This window comes from Papilio machaon, chromosome 9, assembly GCF_912999745.1.
Source record: "Papilio machaon chromosome 9, ilPapMach1.1, whole genome shotgun sequence".
Taxonomy (NCBI): Eukaryota; Metazoa; Arthropoda; class Insecta; order Lepidoptera; family Papilionidae; genus Papilio; species Papilio machaon.
In genome coordinates this window covers 7,753,364-7,769,653 of record NC_059994.1, presented here as the reverse complement: position 1 = coordinate 7,769,653, position 16,290 = coordinate 7,753,364, and the positions used below count along the sequence as shown (strand labels likewise).

The 16,290-nt window shown below is 32.7% G+C and overlaps 3 protein-coding genes across 4 annotated transcripts; 2 read left to right on the top strand and 1 right to left on the bottom strand.

The window, feature by feature from the left end:
* Positions 1–37: 37 nt before the first annotated feature.
* Positions 38–3,678, bottom strand: LOC106711846 (elongin-B). The gene is made up of 5 exons (XM_014504253.2): positions 3,643–3,678; positions 3,437–3,530; positions 2,780–2,924; positions 1,784–1,886; positions 38–766 (listed from the first exon to the last, which is right to left on the bottom strand). The coding sequence occupies exons 1-5, from the start codon at positions 3,643–3,645 to the stop codon at positions 752–754; spliced, it is 360 nt and encodes a 119-aa protein (XP_014359739.1). The 5' UTR covers positions 3,646–3,678; the 3' UTR covers positions 38–751.
* Positions 3,679–4,272: 594 nt separating this feature from the next.
* On the top strand, positions 4,273–11,964 carry LOC106711811 (zinc finger protein 557). Of its 2 annotated transcripts, none has more exons than XM_045679291.1 (7): positions 4,273–4,631; positions 4,958–5,082; positions 5,553–5,685; positions 6,142–6,309; positions 6,958–7,110; positions 7,599–8,264; positions 11,841–11,964. In XM_045679291.1, exons 1-6 carry the CDS (start codon positions 4,379–4,381, stop codon positions 8,252–8,254), a joined length of 1,488 nt encoding a protein of 495 aa, XP_045535247.1. In that variant the 5' UTR covers positions 4,273–4,378; the 3' UTR covers positions 8,255–8,264; positions 11,841–11,964. The 2 variants fall into 2 exon arrangements, with proteins under 2 accessions (XP_045535247.1, XP_045535245.1); XM_045679289.1 differs by having other exon boundaries at positions 6,955–7,110.
* A 2,771-nt stretch (positions 11,965–14,735) lies between these two features.
* On the top strand, positions 14,736–15,996 carry LOC106711810. The gene is made up of 2 exons (XM_045679418.1): positions 14,736–15,037; positions 15,653–15,996. The coding sequence occupies exons 1-2, from the start codon at positions 14,806–14,808 to the stop codon at positions 15,865–15,867; spliced, it is 447 nt and encodes a 148-aa protein (XP_045535374.1). The 5' UTR covers positions 14,736–14,805; the 3' UTR covers positions 15,868–15,996.
* Positions 15,997–16,290: the final 294 nt, after the last annotated feature.

The window sequence follows — 16,290 nt, the reverse complement described above, 5'->3', positions numbered from 1 at the left end:
TCTTGTAAAATATATTGGAGTTATCAGAATTATTTATTGCGTGCTTTGGAATATTTTAATTATAAAATCTGACTATTTTATTATGTCTCCTTGGAACATATAAACTATAATTACAAAGTATTAATTATTACAGGTTTATTGTTTAGATGCCTTGTAAGGAAGTTTCATAGATATTTACTATTGAGGCGAATTCCCGTTAAATTAACGGTCAAACTCAAAAATCGATCTTCAATCACAGATAGAATTCAAAGTAACTTTATTTTAATTACTTTAAATAGGAGATGGCTCAGATTTTTAGATTACTATTGCTGAAAGAACTACCTAAAATGACCAAAACATGGTTTTCTATCAATTATTGGATTCAAACATACACTTTTATTTGTAATTTCGTTATGTAAATTGCAAAAACTATTTCCTTCATATTGCTGAATACAAATCCAATATCTTATCTGAGTAAGATATTGAAATTAATCTTATTTGACCGCTATGTTTACTGTCTTGTTAAAAAAAATTCTGTCAATACACTAAAAAAAAGCACAACATTCGTCCAAGCTTCACAAAAATACTAAAAACTGTGTAGAATCGTGTTAATATCGAACACAAATCAAATGATATAACATTAACAAAATATGTAGATTGTATCGAATGAGGCGCGTTGTAGCGACGATGGCCGCGCCGGAGCTTTGCAAATGTTACTAGTTAAGTCGATACGATGATGTTAGTTTCGAAGTCCGAGACGTTGCCGAGCTGTTTAGTGTTGATCCATCTACAACAAACCAATACAACATTATTTGATATAAACTTGTAATCTAAAAATAATACAACATAACCTATAAAAACTATTTTGTTGATATAAATCGATAGAAAAATAAAATACAACCAAGAAGGTTAGTAAAAGAGTTTTTATTGATTTTTTTTGACGAGATTCAATTTTTAGTTTTTGAATTTATACAGAACAAAAAGATTATTTTCTTTATTTGGATTTTATAGTGTAAGAGAAACAGAGAAAAAAAGTTAGTTTGTTTAAGTGAGATTCACCGCAAAAATATTTAGAAAATTATTTCTGAACAGTACAATTAATGAGAAAGTTAATAAGTTTGATTTATTTTTATATATAGTTTATTTATTATAACGTAACAAGGAGAAACGCGACGATTTTATTTACGTAAAATTAGTAATAATTTTGATTAATTAGCCTAATTAAGCAACACGGCAAGAAAAACTGCGGAACACAGTAGATAATGAACAAAAAGTATTATATAATTTTATGTACAGATGAAATATTTTTATGACCTCTGCCTTACAATGACATTTCATTTTTGGTCATTGTCGCTGCAACTTGTCCATACCATAGACAAAATTAAAACTATAATCAAAACACATCCACTGCACAAGGTCGTAGATTTAGGCCACATCTGGAATCGAATTAATATACATATGTTATTTTTTTAGTTATGTTTTTTGCCATGCCACCGTGAATTAGTTATTTATTAGTATGAAAAATTGTTTAAGTTTAAAATTAGTGTATGTTTATGATGAATTGTTAATGTGTTAGTTTAAGCCAATTTATTTACAAGCGTAGAAAATATTAGTAACAATTTATATTATAGTAGAATAAAAAAAGGTCTTGTTTATTATTTTATTTAATTGTTTTTTAATGTACAATTTATTTAATTTTTATATGCTCTTCCCGATTAGAATTATTAGTTGAGTTGAGTTCTTATGGTTTTGACTACAAAGGATTTTTTTTAATAACTTTTTTTCTCTATTCAACATTTTTTACCTGTTCTTGACCATTAGTCTCCTGTGACTTCATGACGTCAGGTAGATCGGGCGGTGCTGAGTACGGGGTCAGATCCAAGGCTTCAAATTCTCCATTTTCTTTCCTGTAACACCGAGATTTACACAGCATTAGGTTTTGTTATTGAACTGGTCCGATATATATATATGTTTTGTCTAAAAAAACTAAAAAAATTATTGTAATCTTACATAAAGTGTCCATTTTAGCAGTAATCACGATTTTTTTTAATGATAAAGATAATTTTAAAACTTCACATTGACTTCTTAATCCATAAAGATTAGTTTATCTTACTAATATTATAAATGCGAAAATTTAAATGGGGATGGATATTTTTGACCTCGCTGAAATTTGGCATAGATGTTGAACATAACTAAAAGAACTCATAGGCTAAGTTTTTTATCAATCCCTCACGGACGGAGTCACGGGCGACAGCTAATTGTTCAATAAAACTTTATCACAGTAAGAGATATGAAAAGGATGCAATATTTTAATCTTGTTGAGGATATCGTTTGACTCATTAATGTTGGAAAACATGCAGTTTTCAAAATTAGAATAACAAAACTATATAATTTTAGGATACATTAAAGATTTGTATTATTATCTAGCAACTGACATGGATTTATTTTTACAGATCGTGGCAAAATGCAAGCAGACAATGAAGAGTTTACTAAAATTAAACTGAGCACTGACCATAGATATCTATATATATAAAAGAAAGTCGTGTCAGTTACACTATTTATAACTCAAGAACGACTGAATCTATTTGACTGAAAATTGGTGGGCAGGTAGCTTAGAACCAGGAGACGGACATAAGATAATTTTTAACCCGTTTCCTATTTTTTATTCCGCGCGGACGGGGTCGCGGGTAAAAGCTAGTTTGATATAAAACAAAACATAGTCAAGAAGTGTATTATTTCTTTGATTATATTGTTATAGTTAACAGAATTCATTATTATATGTATGAATTTTTGTTCATACCTTAGTGCCAGTCCGATAGGTGCAGGTGATTGAGCTTTAGCCGTGGCCGATGTAAGTCCATATTCAGCGAGGGTTTTCTCATCCTCCATCAGCTGACTGTCCTTGTTGAACAACATCTGACTCGGTGGTGGCACCTTTAGTATGCCTGGAATATGACAATTTATCTTCAGATAACTTTGAAATAAATAAAGATTGATAGAAAGTAAAGCTTGGTTTACTTTTGTTGCATATAACTAATTCTTTTAAAAAAACAAGAACTAAAAGGGTGTTAATGTTGTCTTAAAATTTTACAATCCTTAAACCTAGGCAATGACAGTTTTTCATAAAATGCAAGCATAAGTTTATCTATTTATTTATATAAAGACAAGGAGACAACTTCATTAATGGTAAATTGCTTGGTTTGAAAAGTGAGATATTTGTATACTGTTTCAGATATATACTAGTAAATTCAAGGTAAAAATGTGTTTGGTACATTTATGTAAAATAGACTGTTTTAAGATAATAATAAAAACATAGCAACAATGATATATGGTCGCGTGGTAATATTACTTGAGATGTTTACATCAAACATAGGCAACAAAGTCGCATCTTTTATATGTCCGACATTGTCTTAGAACTAAAAATAGCATAATCTGATATCATACATTTCTCACTCACCTTCTATCATTTTCTTCAACTCTAGAACAGTCGTAGTGTCTTTGGCGTCTGTAAAGATGGTTAACTTTTTTCGCCGAATCATTAAAAAGACATCCTGAAAACAAATTGCACATTTGAGGTTGCATGTCTGGATTATTTTAACTTCACAAATAATGATACCGAATTTCACTTATTAAATATATATATCTGCAATAAAAACAACATACCATCTTTAAATTATTCTAAATTATAGCCTACTTATTATTTTAAATATAAAAAAGCTTCAAGGCGTACGAAATGGAATTAAATATTAAATGACAACTAACGGATGTAGATTATAGATATAAAATATGAATATAGATAAACAAAAATTTGTAATTTTGGTTGTGAGTACGATTTTCTTATCAAAACTTGCAAAAAGTTTTGAAGTGTCCAATTACTTCTTTTACTTATATCGAAGGAAAGCGCTTAATTACACGAATAAGCACTGCTGGCGGAATTTATATCTGGAAGTTTTAAATAATTTGAACGTAGTATTTTCAGAATGTCAGTCGGGCCGGCATTTGGCGTCGTCGGTGCGTTCGAAAACTAATTACTATTTTTATTTGAAACGTTTTTGGTCCGCTACTAAAACAATAAAATGTATAATCACGTTACTTATATGACTAAGACACTTAATTTCGATTTTCTAAGTTTTTCCAATAATAAAAAATGTTTATTCGCAGAATAATCATAAAAAATCTTTGTGTTTTAATCTTTAACAAGGGAAGTGTCAATACAGTATGAATCCCGAACGAAGTTTTCATTTTGAAGATAAATTGTACAAAATTTATATTTGTTATGCTTAGCCTACCAAATGTTCGTAAATTATGCTTTAGTAATTTACATTCTTTAGAGAATTTCTATAAAATGTAAAAACAAGTAAATACAAATTGACATCAATAGTAACCTCTAAGTCATTACATGTATTCCGATATGAATCCCAAAATTTGTGTTATTTGTCGTAATTCAAAACCTGTTAACCAGACGGACAATCGTTTAGTAACTGAAAATTGCGGTCACGTAAAATGTATGAATTGTCTGCTGCTTGAAAAATCTGGTTGCGTAGCCTGCTTGAGAGAGGGAAGTGATCAAGAGTCAGGTGAAGCACCAACAGACTCCAAGGAATTGGTTAAAAAGAAAAAACCGGAGACATCACATGTAAGAATAGTAACAGGTACTGAGTCAACCAAAATATGTTATTGAATACCTTTGAGCAAACATAGTCTCCACAAATCATGTATCTTATTCCTTAGAAATCAATTACTACAGTGTTCAGGGAAAGTTTGTGTGGGTGTTTAAAATGTAAACATGTAAACTTACTGCACATTCAAAGTGGAATCACTGAGAAAAAGCATAAAAGTCACATATATTTAACAAAACTATAAAGTTTAGTTGTTACTTATCAGGCAAAGGCAAAACAGTACAACGGCAATTCTATAACTACTGTAATAATTAATACTCGCATATTAAAATGTTTAACAATTTAAAAATTATTTTCAGTTGAAAATGAGAAATTTTATGAATGCACAGTGTGTGAGAAGAGATTTCATGCCCGCAGCCAAGTTGCCTACCATGCATATTGTAATGGACAGAGAAAGCCCTACCAATGTCCGGAATGTAACAAGGTATGTGTTTAAAGTTGACGGTATAGTTGATACGTCACATCTTAATACGAAAGAATTGTAGTGGCATGCAACATGTTTATATTGATGAAAATCTTAACAATTTATAAATTATATTTTGCTTAAATGTTGTAGCACTTGATAAGTACACCCCACACTAAAATATATCTCTTATAAAGTATTTTTTTTTTGTTGTATGTAATAAGGTGGCAAATGAGCAAGCTGCCACTGGAATTCACAGAAATTGTGAAGTGACCACTGCCCATAAATGCGTAATTGCAGATGCATCACCTGACATTGTACAGACAGAGAATATTTCCCCTTATGCATCCCCTCCTCTATCAAATCCTCATTCTCTTCCCAACCTTTTCATATAAGGGAACTAAAATTAGGCCTCTGGCACACAATAACTCAAACAATAAAGTTGAGAAAAGAATTTAGACTCAAAATATAAATTAAATTGTATATTTCAGAGCTTTGCTACCCACTCCCACTTCAAGTACCACATGCGAGTGCACCGCAATGAAAGGACATATGCCTGTGATGTGTGCGGTGACAGTTTCTTCCAAATGTCTAAGCTGCAACGTCACAAATTGAAGCACACTAGTAAGCTAATGCTTCTGTTTACTTTAAATAGCATTTAATATATGTATACATAATATGCACTGATGTATAAATAGATAGGCTACTGCTTGGAAATGATAGCTTTTGACTAGTTCCAATTCAAATGCGCCTGTTGAAATTCCTGAAAGTCAATTTAATCATTATTAGTTTCAATTATTTGATATTACACATTGAACAGTCAGCGCCAAAATGGATAAGATCAAATAGGCACAAAATATCAGGCTTATAGCCTGTCCAAATATAGAGGTTCGTGATAATATGTGACTAATTAATTTATTATTTTTAATTTGTGAAAAAGATTAATGGCATTCTTATGTTTATTTCTTGTACCAAATAATTATTTATTGCACAAATAATTTTAATATAATGTATTTCTAAACCAGACTATTTTTATAAAAAATTTGTCTATTCTTGTAATAATTACCCTGTTTGTTTCAGAAGAGAAAAAATATGCGTGTACAGTTTGTAACAAAGGTTTCAACAATTTGACATCATTGCGCAAGCACAGCCTGACTCACACGGAGGAGAGACCGTATCAATGTAGCGCTTGCGGACGACGCTTCAGAGATGGCTCCAATTATAGGAAACATGTTGCCAAACATGAGAGTATGTCAGATTTTTTATTACTAAAGTAAATGAGTGACTAAGTCTCGCTCTGCATTTAGTATTATTAGATAAATCTGGTAATTTTTGACTAAAAGTGTGGCTGTTTGTTTGTTACTTAATGACAAGTTAGCTATTGCTTGTTTGTCCTCTTTTTAGCTGAATTCAATAAGAAGGAGGTTAACAATTTGACTGTTTTTTTATGTGTGTTATTTCATATTAAAAGCTGTAAAATAAAGACAAAGACAAATTGATAGCTTCCTTTTTTTGAGGTCTGTAATAAGTACTGTAATTTCTAAACGTTTTATCCACATTAGCAATAACTTGGTATTTATAGCTATGTATTAAATTAAGAGTGTTGGTAGCTCAGAGTAAGCACTTGAGCTGTAATCTGCATGCTCTGGGTTCGAATCCTGCCATGTACCAATGTGTTTTTCGATTCTCGATTTAATCATGTACATCTGACGTTCTTACTGTGAAGGAAAACATCGTGATGCTGCACATATCTGAGAAGAAATTCAATGATATGTGTGAAGTCAACTCGTACTGGGCCAGCGTTGACTATGGCCTAGTCACCCTTAACTTAAGGTAGGCTCCGAGTCCTTCAATAGGGACTTATACTGAGGTGATAATTTCATATTGTCCCAGCAGTGAAGAAGTGTGGTTGTGAAGGATGTGGTGGTTCGGGAGCTTGCTGTGTGCAGCCGGCGGCGGCGCGGGCGCTGCGCTCACACCAGTGCCCGCGCTGTCCTCAAGCCTTTCACTCCGGCAAGGACATGCGAAGACACGCCGCCGTGCACTCCGGTCAGTATACTCTGCTTGCCAAGGGACTGCTTATTATAAACTATTTTTAGCGTAATGTAGTCTTTTTTTTTTTCTTGTATCTGTGTGATAATAAATGAAATTTCTTTCTTTCTAATAATGGTATGTTTTACGTAATGTCTCTAATTGGGAGATAGACTGAAAGCTCGAAGTAGGTGGCTCTAGCGCCAACGTAGGCTCATCTGTCAAAATTTTGCGTCATTGTAGAGATTTAAAAAAAATTGCTTTTTTGTTATGAATTATTTCATGAATAAAATTACTTATACGTTGAATTACTGCGTAAAATAAAAAAATAAAACGTACATAACAAAAACTTAAACGTTAAATTACTATGTTGCTATGACTACAGTCCATAGAGTACTTTGTATATAAAATAAAGTGTTTTTTTGTATATCTGTGGTATATTTAATAGTATATATGTGTGTATGATAAAAATATTTTAAAAAAATCTATTCCAATTTTTTATGTAGATTCGAAACCGTTTCGCTGCAAAGTATGCAACAGACGCTTCAGAAGGAAGGACAATCTGGAGCGTCACATTAGGAATACCCACCCCGAGTACGTTCCCGCCACCGCCGTCGAATGCGACGAGGGCGCCCTCAAACAAGTCGCAAACACGAACGGACAAAGTGAACAACATATAGACAAGAATGGAGCGACAGAAATAAATAAACTAGAAATACTCGAACAACTACCAATTTTAACACAAGAAGTCATAGAAAAACATATGTATATCGAAGTTGATATTGATACAAAAGATTGTAAAGATAAAAAACAAACCGATAAAGAATTTATAGATAAATCGTACATTCTAGAAGCAAATAATGCAAGAGAAAGTGTTATTGTTGAGAAGAGGAATACTGATTGTGAGAAGAAAGCGGCCAGTCCCGCTCCGGAGTATGGCTACGTACATAAGATACGTCGAGCTAACTTGATGAGGACTTCCAAAGAGATCCCACTCCCGCCGATAGACGAGCAGAAGATGATGAAGTTGAAAGAGAACAGTGACTTGAATGAGTTCCATTCGAGGCCGCCCATAAAGAATGTGGAGCTCTACAAAATGATACTGACCAACGACAAACAAATGTTGAGCCAAGTGTCACCGGGTGCGGATACGGAGGCATAAAATATAAAGGGTAAGTTATTTTTAATCTATCATTATCAGCCTGGATTTGTCCACTGCTGGACGTAGGCCTCCCCCATCGATTGCCACAATGCCCGGTCCTGTGCCGCCCGCATCCAGTGCATTCCCGCAACCTTGACCAGGTCATCGGTCCACCTTGCAGGAGGCCTACCCACGCTGCGTCGACCTGTCCGTGGCCGCCACTCTAGGACTTTTCTGCCCCATCGGCCGTCCGTTCTGCGGGCAATGTGGCCAGCCCATCGCCACTTAAGGTTTGCAATTCTTCGGGCAATGTCGGTTACTTTGGTTCTGCTGCGGATCACATCATTTCTGACGCGATCTCGCAGAGAGACTCCGAGCATTGCCCTCTCCATTGCCCTTTGAGCGACTTTGAGCCGCCTAATGATGCCCGCAGTGAGGGGCCACGTCTCAGTACCGTAAGTCATCGCTGGCAACACACACTGGTCAAAGACTTTCGTCTTGAGACACTGCGGTAGATCTTGGGACGAGAGGATATCTCGCAACTTCCCGAACGCTGCCCATCCGAGTCGGATTCGGCGGTTGACCTCCTTCTCGAAGTTGGACCTACCTAGCTGGACAGTCTGCCCCAGGTAGACATATTCGTCGACAACTTCGAGAGTATGGCCTCCGATGGTTATCGGAGTGGGTGGAACATGGATATTCGACATAACCTTCGTCTTGTCCATGTTCATTTTTAGACCCACTCGTTCGGAGGCTCTATTGAGGTCATCGAGCATTGTACCGAGTCCCTCCATGGTCTCAGCCATGACTACAATGTCATCGGCAAAGCGTAAGTGCGTGATGTACTCGCCGTTAATGTTGATGCCAAGTCCTTTCCAATCGAGGACTTTGAAAACGTCTTCTAACGCGGCGGTGAAGAGTTTCGGAGAAATTACATCACCCTGTCTTACACCGCGCTGCAGTTTAATCGGTTTCGTATCCTGACTCTGTACTCGGTATTTTTAATCTATAGGTGACATAAATTCATTTTTCAAATGTGTTCAAGGGTGTAAAATTATGTAGATAATAGACTAAAAAAAAAACTATCTCAAACAAAATGCGCTCAAAAGTAACTTAAAAAAAAACAATTTCAAACAAAATGCACTCAAAAGTAACGTAAAAAAACAATTTCAAACAAAATTCACTCAAAAGTAACATAAAAAAACAATTTCAAACAAAATGCATTCAAAAGTACCATAAAAAACAATCTCAAACAAAATACACTAAAAAGAAACAAAATAATGTCATGAAAACTTCTTTCTTTCTTTCTTCTCTCTTTCAAAAACCCTCTAAACTCTAAAGAAAGTTCTCTTCTTTCTTGTAACATGTCTATATTGTATAATTATTGTTATTTCGCAGTCGGTGTCGGCCGAAGTAAATAGGTGACATTTTATATTTGAGATGTATTAGACATACTTACGTTTATGTCCCTACTTAGGCCGAAACCGACTCCAAAATAACAATAATTATACAATATAGACATGTTACAAGAAAGAAGAGAACTTTCTTTAGAGTTTAGAGGGTTTTTGAAAGAGAGAAGAAAGAAAGAAAGAAGTTTTCATGACATTATTTTGTTTCTTTTTAGTGTATTTTGTTTGAGATTGTTTTTTATGGTACTTTTGAATGCATTTTGTTTGAAATTGTTTTTTTATGTTACTTTTGAGTGAATTTTGTTTGAAATTGTTTTTTTACGTTACTTTTGAGTGCATTTTGTTTGAAATTGTTTTTTTTTAAGTTACTTTTGAGCGCATTTTGTTTGAGATAGTTTTTTTTGTTTTGAAGTCGGCTATTCTTTTTTCTTAAAATGTTTGTTTTATTTCTCAATTTTTAGTGAATTTGAAGTTTAATTACAAATTTCCTTAATACGTATGAGGACATAAATAAGACAAATAAAGAAAAGGACTTTCCTATTTAATATGTGTGTACTTCAATTAAAAAACTAATTTAGAATACACCAGATAACCACTTATCCTTTAAACAATGAAATAATTATCAAAATTGGTATACAAATTGAAAATTAACGAACTAATACATCGTAACGTGCCTTTAATTTTGTCCAGCCGCGCGCCGCAGTAGCATTTTTCGAATGCGCGTAGTTTTTAATAATTTAATATCTTCCAAACTATTGATCAGAATTACATAGTTTAAAGGCTAATGTAATCTGCATTTAATACTCTAGCCATCAAACATATTTATTTGGATAAGGATTCATATCGAATATAATATAATAGCGCCGTAAGCTTACGACGCTGTTTTTCGTGTGCAATTTAATCGAAGTTTGTTCATAATAACATGGTTTTTGTGAGACATCCATAGATGATAGATATATGCCACCTGAGACTTTTATTTAGCAAATTTAAGGATCTATAATTACTCGATACATCATTTTAATGTAGGTCATATAGTTTGACCTACGTAAGCCCAGAAAGCAAATTTGTGCTATTCATTGTAACGCGATGTAGCATTTTTCGTTTCCGCGTAATTTTATTCTTACGATATCTCCTAAACTATTAGACAGAATGATATAGTTTCAATTGCAAATATAATCTACATTTAATTCTCTTGATAATGAACATATTTATTTACATAAGGGTTAATACTGAACTTGAATAATAGCGTCGGAAATAGGGCATGAATTTAATTAATGTTTCTAAAGAAAAAAATGGTTATTGTGAGAAAACTATAAAAGATAGATATATGCTATCGCGGACTTTTATTTAGCACATTTAAAGAGCTACAATTCACCATACATTATTTTTATGTAGGTCCTATAGTTTAGCCTACGTAAGCGCTGAAAGCAAAAATGTCCCTAATTTCCGCAACAAATTTTGAAGCTATATTCAAAATCTACTAGTCTTCTAGTTATTTAAAAAAAAAAACAAAAAAATGGGACCCACCTGCAAGCACTTCCTTTCGATTAAAATAATTTTTATCAAAATCGGACCACCAGGGACCGAGTTTCGCGGTAACACACATAAAAAAAAAAAAAAAAAAAAAAAAAACAGTCGAATTGATAACCTCCTTCTTTTTGAAGTCGGCTAAAAAACGGGAAAGTCTATACACATGACAGTTTTATGGCGGGAAATATGACAGTGACAGCTGTATTGGTTTAAAAAATATAGTCCAACCTTGAAAATCTGATCAGATGAGTGCTGCAATCGCGGTTGGTTTTGTCAGTAAACAAGTAATTCCTTCATGGACATAGATAATAGCATAAAAGAAAAAAAAATGACGAGTGTGAAAAGGACGTGACACTATTTTGACATTGACAGTAGTGCGCTAGTGAACTGTCATATTTAATTTATGACCATTGGGTCAGATATTCTTCATCATCTTGACCTTGTCCCACTTACGTAAGGATGGCGCACCAGGTTTTCTTCCTCCAAATCAATATGTCTGTCGTCATCTCCATTGTCACTCTTTTCTGGTCAGATCCATGTTTCCATGTTTCGGAATCCATGTTTTTTTGCATACGAAGTTTTATATTTATGACCAAAAGCTAATACAGCTTTAATATGTCATTTCGTAAGTTACTTTTTAAGAGTTTTGAATTTTTTTTTAATTACAGATATGATTGGAACTAAAGGCTGAATGTGGTGATTTTATGCGTGAGACGGATACAGGAATTACTGATATGAGAAATTAATTAAATCGTTTATTTTAAACGTAAAATATCATTGAAATGGTATACTAAAAAATCTACTGCATACATATAATTTTAAAATAATTAATTAACTCAAAATTGATTATCTGAGTGATTTTTTTTTATTTTTAATATACAACATATTTTATATAAATATTTGATATGTATCTTTGAATTCAATATATCACTATGTATATATATAAACTCGTCTTAGGTGGTAAATATGACTTCATATTATGATTGTCGACGCCCCAATCGAATAATCCCGTAATGCACTCTTACCGAGTTTTTGCTTTTCCGTCGAATTCGACATCTAAATGTCTTATTACACGTTGTGATTTTTTTATATTTTTATTAATATTAATTACGGAGATAAAAAGTCATTATTGAAACAGATTTTTTTTTATTTCCGGTATTTTAATTTTTCCTTCATAGCACAGAATACGCCCGGAATATATGAATTAAAATTAAATACAATGTAGCTATAAAAATTACCTTTGTTTTTGATATCTAAAAGATTCTTGTATTGATGAAGTTAAATTGTTTAAACTTTTGTGAGACATCATAATTAATTAATTAAGAAACGGCTTAACTCACGTTTGATCGTCCGGTGACGGCACCGACTAGTTTCGGACCCATATTCAGGGCGAGTGTTTAATCCGAAGACTTCGCGGTCGCGTCGCGTCTCGCACTGAAGATGGACCCCCGATGGGTCCGAAACTAGTCGGTGCCGTCACCGGACGATCAAACGTGAGTTAAGCCGTTTCTTAATTAATTAATTGATGAAGTTATTAAAGAAATACGGTTTTTTGCTTCTCCTGAAAAATTTGATTTTTCTTATTACGGGGTTATTGTGTGGGGGCGTCGAGTTTGTTGTATGTATTTGTATGGGATATAATCATGATACAGATTAAATAATAATGATGTGTCTTTTTGGACTTTTTAATGCAATGTTTAGTTATGAAATGTCAAATGTTTATTATCTACATTAAGGATCCTAAAATCAGTCATAATTATTACTAACATTGTTGCTTTTAAGAACGTCCAAGACGTGTATAGTTTAAAGATATATTTAGCTGTGAAATTTTATTATTTTTTTTATAATTGTAGTCCAGTGAGATTTAGAAACGTTGTTATTTTAAAGTTTATATGGCTCGAAGGACCAAAATTTTTAAATTGGCATTTGATCTCATTTGAATTCGGTTTTTTTTCTTTTTTTCGAAATTTATTATTAATTAATTAAAAATAAGGTCGTCCGTTGTAGAATAATAATGTTTCTGAATCTATTTGTCGTTTAATTGCATTTAAATATAACTGTTCCTTTAAAAGGTTACGGGCATTCTGTATTAGAAAGGACAAGTCTTATTTTATTGTATTTAACATAATAATTTGTTTTACTTATTTTTTTATAGGATATTTTTAGAACATCACAAAAATACCCTTTATTCAAATAAATACTTAATTCAACACAATGTTACCATTTAGTAATGGCAATAATCAGAAGACTGTTTGTATTTGAAAAAAATATATATAATACATTGCCAGAGTAGAAATTTTTTTTCACTCATGGTTTATTTTCAATGAAATTTTGGGATTTTGCGTAAAGCTTCGTCTGCCAAAAAAAAATTTATGTGATAAAAAAAAGAATTTGTAAACAAATTTCTCGTTCGTTGAGAACTTATAGATTTATAACTACGACTGATGTTTGTGATCTCTTTCATATGTTGATCTCAAGTATATTATTTTAAGATAACGCAACATCTATTTAATTGGATTACGGTTTTTGTAACGTTGAAAATTAATTAATCGAATGTTTAAAAATTCAATGACTATAGCAGCTTGGTTTTGTGACTTCAGAAAGTTTTGTATACGTGTTTTTCTTTTAAATAAATGCATTAAATCTACTATGTTTTTATGTTATTTTTTTCCTTAATAAATGTTCAACATTACATTGTATAGAAAAATACGATTGACAATGTTTTTTAATAAACAAGTCATCATCATCAGCTCACTATACTTCCCCACTGAAGGGTTCAGAATCTACCCTAAGTTAGTGGTGACTAGGTCATAGTCAACCACGCTGGCCAAGTGCGAGTTGACTTCACACATATCATTGAATTTCTTCTCAGATATGTGCAGCATCACGATGTTTTCCTTCACTGTAAGAAGTTCGAGAATCTAAAAACGTTGGTATGACTTGTTTTGTTGATATATTAAATATATACAATAATATATATATATATATATATATATATATATATATATATATATATATATATATATATATATATATATATATATATATATATATATATATATACAATTATACTGTACGCAACACTTTCCTAAAAATAAACTCATTTGAAGTTAGCTAATATGTTTCATTTCAAACTATTGAAATTTCGTTTGAACATCTGCCAGATATTGTTTCAACGTTAAAGGTAAAACAGTACAGGGATGGATTCATAAGCGTCATAAAATACTGATAGAAATAATTTTGCAATCCTAAATTAATACAGAATTACATTTGTACTAACCAGTATAAAAATATACAGCACACCGACCAATTAAAGTATTGATTATTATAATTTACAATTCAGTATTCAAAGTAATGAACTTATGTTCAAAGTGCTTATAAAATGTGCCAGAGACTTTGTTTCGTGCGTGTCCCGGTAATCACAATTATTTAATTATTTATTTATACGACCCTGTTCACAAATCCATCACTATCACAATATTGAGTATTGTGACGTAGAATCTGGCGGCGTTTCTGCGCACGGTCATTGTAAAATCTAAATTCATACATCCGTATTAGTTGCCATTCGGTAGACGTATTAATTGGAGGGAAATTTGATTATTATAAAGCAAAGTTTGGTATATAATTTGAGAAATGGAGAACAGTTTAGTAAATTCAATATTAAATTTATATAAGGAAAGAAATTGGAGATCTATAGTGTCAGAATATCATGATCATCCGGAGAGAAGTAAATTATTATGGGTCTTTCCTGACGAGAAGAACTTTGAATTTTTGCGTGATTGTGTTATTGAAAATGGATGCGATAGTATCATAAGTGTTGGATGTGGAAGTGGACTTTTAGAATGGATGATTATTGAAGCAACTGGTAGGTAACTATTAATTTAGTAATTAGAAGAACTTAACATGTTCATACAGATACCGACATCATTTTTCTTCTTCTTCTTGAAGTGCCTCTTCGACTAGCGAAGGTTGGCGATCAGTTCTCCATATTTTCTTTTGTCTCTTGCGAGGCGAAATAGTTGGGCGGCACTCGTAACCCCTGTCCACTCTCGGATGTTGCGCAGCCAGGATTTTTTTCTGCGACCAACACTCCTTTTACCGGGGACTTTTCCCATCAAGATGAGTTGGAGGAGTTCGTATCTGTCGTGTCTGAACACGTGACCGAGGTAAGATACTTTTCTCATCTTGATGGTCTGCAAAAGTTCCCGTTTCTGATTAACCCGTCGCAGAACCTCTTCGTTTGATACTTTCTGAGTCCAGCTTATGGCCAACATCCGTCTAAAGGTCCACATCTCGAACGCTTCAATACTTTTCCTGAGGTCTTCTTTTATAGTCCAAGCCTCGCATCCGTAAAGAAGGATGGGCCAGATGTAACACTTTAGGAGTCGAATGCGCAAAGATATTTTAAGGCTGCGAGAGCAGAAAATTTTACGCATTTTTATAGAAAAAAAATTGTAGTGGAATCTTATATTATTTTCAGGTTTACCAGTAACAGGGATCGAGGTTGACCATGCTTGGTGGCAGTGCAAATACGCACCACCTACTTTTATTCCATTAATTTTAACATCTCCAACAATAGATAATGCAACATCATGTTTATTGCAAAACGCGAAAACTAGCGCCTTGCTATTCTGTTATTTTAATAATAGACTAGCATTTGCTGAATATATGAAGACTCAGGACATCTACTGGTGATTATTGGTCCAGGTTATGGTAAAGGAGTACATACAGATCCATCGCCATTTGACGATCTGGGTGAAGAATGGAATTTATATAAATCACAGGAAGTTAGAAACAGTAAAGATTATATTGCTTTTTATAAAAGACTGAAAAAGGACGAAAATAAACATATGAATGGTTTTTAATAAATATATTTTAATTTAATTTTTTATTGTTGTATGTGTCCTGAGTCCATCCCTGTTTCATGCAGATCCACAAATCTCTTATTAAAAAAAAGGATTTTGATTGAAACGACTTTTTTAAACTATTTATAACAGTCTTTTTAATGTCTTATAAACATTTAACAATTCTTAAATTTATTTTTTTACAAATAATGACCCTTCTATAAATATTGATGTTTCCCAAATTTAAAATGCCACCAATAATTTATTGTATTTC